Raw genomic sequence first — 8,255 nt, 5'->3', positions numbered from 1 at the left:
ATCAATTAATTTTGTGATTGAATCTGAAAAAATTTTTATGTGTGTTAGAAATGAAATTTTGTCAAAATTTCTTATAGAAATAAATTTTTGTCAAAATTTCCTACAGAAATGAAATTTTGTCAAAAATTTGCTATAGAAATGAAATTTTGAGAAAATTTCCTATAGAAATAAAATTAAAAACAAAAAAAAATCCTACAGACATGAAGTTTTGGCAAAACTTTTTTATAGAAATAAAATGTAAAAATTTCCCAAATTAAATTGTTAATATTCCCTTTGGAAATGAAAATTTTTATATTTTCCCTTTTCCCCTTGTATATTAAAAGATATTGTTTTTTTTTTTTAAACAAGACTTGTTTTAATATGTTTTATTTGAAATACAAAATATTTTCGTTTTGTTTAATAATTAAAGTACATATGTGTGGAATTCCTCATAAATATTTCCTTTTTCTGTGTTTGTGGCTTCGCATAAATAATTCAAAAAACATATATGTATAAAAATATTAGAAAGAAAGAGAAAATAATAAAAAAAAACTGACTCGACACAAACCATTGTGAGTTTCAAAAAAATAATAATGAGTAGTAACTGTTTTTAATCTTATTTTGTCTGTTTTTAGATGATTGATAAGTTAGATTTTGTTTTTTGTATATGTTTATATATATAATTATATGTATATATATATAGTATATGGTTAGGCTTACGACAATGATAATGACTATATAGCTACTATTGGAAGTTAGTATGCAGTTATTTGGATTATTAATTAATCATTAAAACAAAACTATACTTTGTTGTATATAAAAAACAAACAAACAAACGGAGTGAGAACTAGGAGGTTAGGTGGTAGAGAGTAGTGGGAGGAGGTATAATGATGAAATGATTCAGACTAAAAAAGTATTAAAACTATTTAATTAATTTATAATTATATATTTGTTTGTTGTTATTTGTTTTTCTGCTTTTTTCTGTTTTTTTTTTTTGTTTAACGAATTATTAATAAGGTAATACATATTATTTATATATATTTATATTTATTTTTATATGCACTTTCAGCATAAAATATTAGAGTATAATTATAAGGGGTTGACTTTAGTTTCTTTTTTGGATTATTCCGTTAATATTCAGTAGAGGATTTTTGTATTTCCATTCGCATTTTTGTTTCAGTTAATTTTTTGTTGTTTAGCAATTTACAAGACGACAACGAATTATTTACTTCATATAGGGTTTTTATGTTTGTAGATTCATTTATGTATATCATCATTTGTTATGTATATTTTTTACTTCTTCAGTACTTAATTAGATTAGTAAGTTTTCTCTTTTTGTTTTGTTCTCTCGAAGGACATTTGCGAATTTGCCTCAGGAGAGTTGAGAATTCGACGATTCAATGGGTTAAGGTAAAACAATAGAAAAAATATTAATAAATAATATTAACACATGGGAGAAGAATACACGGAAGTTGTTCTTTTTTTATAAAGTTCGGGCGGGTGTTCCTATGTAGATTATGTGATTTTGTTTTTTACTCTGTTATCTGTTCCTTAATTCCAAAGCCTTCATCATCATATTACACTAATCAAGCAACAATGAGTTTTTTACTATTACGAATAGTTTTTTGTTTTTGTTTCCATATTGAAAATCGGCGAGATATTCATAATTCTCTATGAAAATGTTTAGATGACTAAAGCCATGTCTTTTTTACTGGGTAAATTCACTTTTTTGCCCTGCCACAGGGAATTGTGTATTGTAAAAGCATCTATGGTGACAGTTAAATGTTTCGTATGGACTTGTGAAAAACATTTTCCTCCAGAGTTATACCTGCAAAGATAATCAAAATTATATGGTTAACGTTTAGGCACACACACACACCCACAGCAAACAACTTACTTGAAGAATTTGTCAAACATGACTTCATCCACTTGACTAGGTCCTGTACCATACAATTTAACCACTTGCTCCGTTTCGGGGGTATAACTGTATAACGCTCGAAATTGGCATCCCGCATCACGGAATAATATCAGGAAATGTTTGGCTTCTGAACGGGCTATCTTTTCAAGAACTTTTTGTTTGGCATCACGATTAACAGCTCCAGGGAACACACAATATTCGACAGCATTTAAAATGATGCCACGATTCGATTTGGCCGCAGGTTGTTTATACAACTTCGGACCTAATTATTGCCAGAAAAATAAAATGAATAAATATTTCAAAAATTGTAATGGCAAAATTTTCAAATAAGAAGTAAATTAAAACAAATCATAAAAAATAAAAATTGTGGCCTTTACAGGATTTTTTCTCTTTCTCTTCTTCTAGTTAACTCGTTAGATTTAACGTTGAACTTTAAAGACGTTGAATAGTTTCTACAAAAATAAATCATACGAAAAATTTTATTTTCACAAAAAAAAAATCCAAAAATATTTCCTAGTGATTTTTTTTAGAAAATTTCTCGTGACAGAAATACCAATACAAATGAAATTTTGAAAAAATTTTCTATGAAAATGAAATTTTATCAAAAATTTCCCATAGAAATAAAGTTTTGACAACATTGTCTATAGAAATGACATTTTGACAAGATTTTCTACAGAATAGAAATTTTTGCCAATATTATCTATAAAAAACGAAATTTTTGGCAAATTTTCTATAGAAAAGAATTTTTTGAGAAAATTTCCTATTGAAATTGAATTTTTCATAAAATTTCCTCTGGAAATGAAAATTTTGAGATAATTTCCTATAGAAATTTATAAAAAATGAAATTTTTGAGAAAATTTCCTGTGGAAAAGATACAATTTCCTAAAAATGCAATTTTGGCAAAATTTTCCATAGAAATTTTTATAAAAATTAAACTTTGCCAAAATTTTCTATAAAAAATTAATTTTTAGAAAATTTCCTACAGAAATGACATTTTTAGAAAATGTCTCTCACTTTCTTATCTATAGGAAATTTTGTAAAAATTTCATTTCTATAGGAAATTTCGGCACAATTTTATTTTTGTGTAAATTTTATCAAAATTTTATTTATTTAGCAAATTTTGTTTCTTTAGACAATTTTGTCAAAATTTTATTTCTATAGAAAACTTTGTCAAAATTTTAGTTCTATAGAAAATTTTGTCAAAATTTTATTTCTATAGGAAATTTTGTCAAAATTTCATTTCTATAGGAAATTTTATCAAAATTTCATTTCCATAGGAAATTTTGTAAAAATTTCCTTTCTATAGGAAATTTTGGCAAAATTTTATTTCTATAGGAAATTTTGTCAAAATTTAATTTCTATAGAAAATTTTGGCAAAATTTTATTCTTGCGTAAATTTTATCAAAATTTCATTTCTTTAGACAAATTTGTCAAAATTTCATTTCTTTAGACAAATTTGTCAAAATTTCATTTCTATAGGAAATTTTGTCAAAATTTCATTTCTATAGGACATTTTTAAAACATTTGAATAGGATTTTTTTTCAAAATTTAATTTCTATGGGATTTTTTTTTCAAAATTTTATTTCTATAGAAAATTTGGCAAAATTTCAAAATTATCAAAATTTTATTTCTTTAGACAATTTTGTCAACATTTTTTTCTATAGAAAACTTTGTCAAAATTTTAATTCTAAAGAAAATTTTGACACAATTTGATTTTTATGGAAAATTTTGTCAAAATTTAATTCCTATAGGAAATTTTTTTTCAAAATTTTAATTTCTATAAGATTTTTTTTTTTAATTTAATTTCTATAGAAAATTTTGGCAAAATTTCATTTCTATAGAAAATTTTCGCAAAATTTGATTTCTATAGAGGAAAGTTTGGCAAAAAATTCATTTCCATAGGAAATATTGACAAAATTTCTCTTCTATAGGAAATTTTCTCAAATTTCATTTCTATAGGATTTTTTTTTTCAAAATTTTATTTCTATAGAAAATTTTGGCAAAATTTTATTTTTGTGTAAATTTTATAAAAATTTTATTTCTTTAGACAAATTAGTCAAAATTTTATTTCTATAGAAAACTTTGTCAAAATTTTATTTCAATAAGAAATTTTGTCAAAATTTCATTTATATAGAAAATTTTTACATTTCATTTCTATAGGATTTATTTTCAAAATTTTATTTTTATGGAAAATTTTGGCAAAATTTTATTTTTGTGTAAATTTTATAAAAACTTTATTTCTTTAGACAATTTTGTCAAAATTTTATTTCTATAGAAAACTTTGTCAAAATTTCATTTCTATAGAAAATATTGTCAAAATTTCATTATATATTATTTTCAAAATTTCATTTCTATTGGATTTTTTTTCAAAATTTTATTTTTATAGAAAATTTTGGCAAAATTTTATTTTTATAGAAAATTTTGGCAAAATTTCATTTCTATAGAAAATTTTGGCAACATTTTATTCTTGTGTAAATTCTCAAAAAAATTCAATTCTGTAGGAAATTTAGTCAAAATTTAATTTCTATTGGAAATTTTGTAAAAATTTCATTTCTGTATGGAATTCTGTCAGGAATGTTGTCTTTTGTCTTTATTTCACTAAATTTCTATCGAGTTAAATAGTAGATGAGCATTTCAGTTTCTTTTTTCTGTTTTGTTATGGGTTAAGGTGGGTAGTTGCAAATAAATGACAATATCAAACTCAATAATATTACACATTTTTGTTTATATAACAAGCAATAACAATTCAACTAAAAACTAATCAATCAATCATATAATAAAAAAAGAAAAGAAAACATAACATAACAAAACGGAACGGAACATAACATAACATTGTCACAAAACATCACTATCTTAAGCAATGCACTTAACCTAAAGAACCTATGTGAGACTAGGGTGAGCAGTGTTAGTTTTTGGATTCCAATACAAACGATTCCAACAAGATAGGGACACATAGTCGTATAACAGGCTTATATACGCAGGTCCTTCAAGGCCATTACATAGAGTATAACACTACTTATATATCTAAGAGAATTTGTTTATATATAAAACTATAGCCCTTTATGGTACTCCCAATATTTGAATTTAGGTCATTTAAAACACTAACTTCCTTAATTCGAATAAAATCTTATGAAAAATTCCCATATCTTAAATTATAACAGTAATAATAATAATAATAATGAAATAAATTCGATTGGTAAACTAAATCGATGATAAAACTTAAATTTTATATAAAAATTAAATAATTAATCATAACATAACCGTAAGATGGATATGAAATGATTGTTGTTGTTGTATTGGTTTCGCTCATTTTATAAAATTATAAATTATTTGTTTTTTTTTAGTTTTGATGAATTTAAAAAATAATTTTGCATACGAACCCGAATAGTCCATCATTAAATTGCCCGTCGATGACATATCGCTTGATCCATCATCCATGCCACGTCGTTTCGACGACATCAAACCCGGTAAGGAGCCAGGTCCCGAAGGTGAAGGCATGTGTCTATTAAGTGTAGCCATACCGGGCGAGGGGGCTCGACGTGGTGGCGTGGCTCTTCCTATGCCAGAATCTATTTCTAGCCAAACATCAAAGGGTATCATTCACAAAACATTACGCACATATTACACACACACAACGACAAAGAGCATTTTTTTACACCACACCAACAACCACCATCAAATAAAAGGAGGGAAATGGATCGATCGTATGCATGTGGTTCGGGGATTATTATTTAAGCGATGCAATTTTTGATTTGTAATCGTTTGGATGACAGGTGAAGGAGGATACGATGATTAGTATGAGGCATATAATGGTGTGGTGGTGGTTCAATGTAAACGAGGGTATGTGTGTTTATGATGAAATTGTTTTATTGATTTTTTCATTAAATTTTTTTGTTTTTTTTTATAAAACATCATTTTCATTTTTAAAAAATTGTTGATTTGGTGAGTGTATGTTTTAAAGAAAGTTTGTTTCAAATCGGTATGCATTATATAAAAGAAAGTAAATAAAATATGATAATTAGTTGAGTTTTCTGGTTGAGAGGTATGCTGATGGGGTTTAAGAATGATATAAATTTCAATAAATTATTTTTTTTGATATATGAATATGCAATAAAAATAATAATATTATTGAACTAAAGACAAAAACATAGAATAAACATTTTTTAAATGTGATTTTCAAAAAATTAAACAAAAAGTGTAGAGCAAAAAATACAGAGAGAATAACGTCATAAAAAGTTCGTGGCATAAAAAAAGTTCTCCAAGTTAAATAGAAAAAAATGGGAAGCATTTTTTTACTTTTTCATGAATATCATATACTACTGTGGGCAAAAACTAGGGATAATTTAAAAATTTTTATTGTAAATGAAACTTTCTATTCAAATGAAATCGTGTAGAATATATTCTACTTTGATTCCAGTTTATGGTTTTGTTTAGTTTATCTGGTAAAACTAAAAGGGCATTTCTATAGGAAATTTTCTAAAAATTTCATTTCTATAGAAAAATTTCTAAAAATTTCATATCTATAGGAATTTTTCTAAAAATTCATTTCCATAGGAAATTTTGTTAAAGTTTAATTATAGGAAATTTCGTTTAAATTGCATTATGGGGCATTTTGTCAAAATTTGATTATACGATATCTTATCAAAATTTCATTTTAGGATATTTAGTCAGAATTTCATTTCTATAGAAAAATTTCTAAAAATTTCATATATATAGAAAAATTTCTAAAAATTTCATATATATAGGAAATTTTCTGAAAATTTCATATCTATAGGAAATTTTCTGAAAACTTCATATCTATAGGAATTTTTCTAAAAATTCATTTCTAAAGGCAATTTTCTCAAAAATTCATTTCCATAGGAAATTTTGTTAAAGTTTAATTATAGGAAATTTCGTCCAAATTGCATTATGGGACATTTTATCAATATTTCATTATAGGATATTTAGTCAGAATTTCATTTCTATAGGAAATTTTCTACAAATATCTTTTCTATAGGAAATTTTCTTTAAATTTCATTTGGATAGGAAATATTTTAAAAATTGATTTCTATAGGAAATTTTCTAAAAATTTTATTTTTATAAAAAGTTTTCTATAAATTTTATCTCTTTAGATTTTATAAAAATTTCAGTTTTGAAATTTTTGAAAAATGTCATTCAATAGGATTTTTTCTAAAAATTTAATTTCTATAGGAAATTTTTTCAAGAAATTATTTCTCAAAAATTGCACTTTCTCAAAAAATTATTGAAATTTTCTAAAAACTTCATTTCTATAGGAAATTTTCCAAAAACTTTCTTTTCTATAGGAAATTTTCTAAAAAATTCATTTCTATAGGAACATTTTTTTAAGATTCATTTGTATGATAAAGTTTCTAAAAATTTCATTTCTATAGGAAAAGTCTAAAAAATTTATTTCTATAGGATATTTTCTCGATTTCTTGTATCATAGGAACATTTTTTTAAGCTTCATTTCTATGATAGTTTCTAAAATTTTCATTTCTATAGGAAATGTGTAAAAAAATTATTTCTATAGGATATTTTCTCGATTTATTGTATTCTTTCTTTCTCAAAAATTGCACTTTCTCAAAAAAATATTGAATTTTTTTCAAAATATCATTTCTATAGAAAATTTTCTCAAGAAATCATTTCGTTCTCAAAAATTGTACTTTTTCAAAAAATTGTTGAAATTTTGTAAAAACTTCATTTCTATAGGAAATTTTCCAAAAACTTTCTTTTCTATAGGAAATTTTCTAAAAATTTTAGGAAATTTTCTCAAGAAATCATTTCATTCTCAAAAATTTTACTCTTTCAAAAAATTATTGAAATTTTTTCAAAATTTTATTTCTATAGGAAATTTTCTCAAGAAATCATTTCGTTATCAAAAAAAAAAATTATTGAAATTTTGTAAAAACTTCATTTCTATAGGAAATTTTCCAAAAACTTTCTTTTCTATAGGAAATTTTCTCAAGAAATCATTTCATTCTCAAAAATTTTACTTTTTCAAAAAATTATTGAAAATTATTGAAAATTTTTCAAAATTTCATTTCTATAGGAAATTTTTTCAAGAAATCATTTCATTTGAAAAATGCCATTCAATAGGATTTTTTCTAAAAATTTAATTTCTATAGGAAATTTTTTCAAGAAATTATTTCTCAAAAATTGTACTTTCTCAAAAAATTATTGAAATTTTCTAAAAACTTCATTTCTATAGGAAATTTTCCAAAAACTTTCTTTTCTATAGGAAATTTTCCAAAAAATTCATTTCTATAGGAACATTTTTTTAAGTTTCATTTCTATGATAAAGTTTCTAAAAATTTCATTTCTATAGGAAATGTCTAAAAAAATTATTTCTATAGGATAT

At 23.7% G+C, this 8,255-nt stretch overlaps 1 protein-coding gene across 18 annotated transcripts in view; it reads right to left on the bottom strand.

The window, feature by feature from the left end:
* Positions 1-326: 326 nt before the first annotated feature.
* Positions 327-8,255, bottom strand: part of Patronin (calmodulin-regulated spectrin-associated protein patronin) — a 75,140-nt gene continuing 67,211 nt past the window's right edge. For 8 of the 18 annotated variants that reach the window (XM_075313031.1, XM_075313036.1, XM_075313032.1 and 5 more), the window contains 3 exons: positions 5,278-5,472; positions 1,877-2,159; positions 327-1,807 (listed from right to left, as the gene is read on the bottom strand). In XM_075313031.1, coding sequence (XP_075169146.1) covers positions 1,663-1,807; positions 1,877-2,159; positions 5,278-5,472 — 623 coding nt within the window. In that variant the 3' untranslated portion in view covers positions 327-1,662. The remainder of the gene's footprint in view (positions 1,808-1,876; positions 2,160-5,277; positions 5,473-8,255) is intronic. The other 10 variants (XM_075313044.1, XM_075313038.1, XM_075313040.1 and 7 more) reach the window with 2 other exon arrangements.

This window comes from Haematobia irritans, chromosome 5 (assembly GCF_050003625.1).
Source record: "Haematobia irritans isolate KBUSLIRL chromosome 5, ASM5000362v1, whole genome shotgun sequence".
NCBI lineage: Eukaryota > Metazoa > Arthropoda > Insecta > Diptera > Muscidae > Haematobia > Haematobia irritans.
Note: the sequence above shows the minus strand (reverse complement) of the source record. Positions and strands in the feature narration are given on the sequence as shown.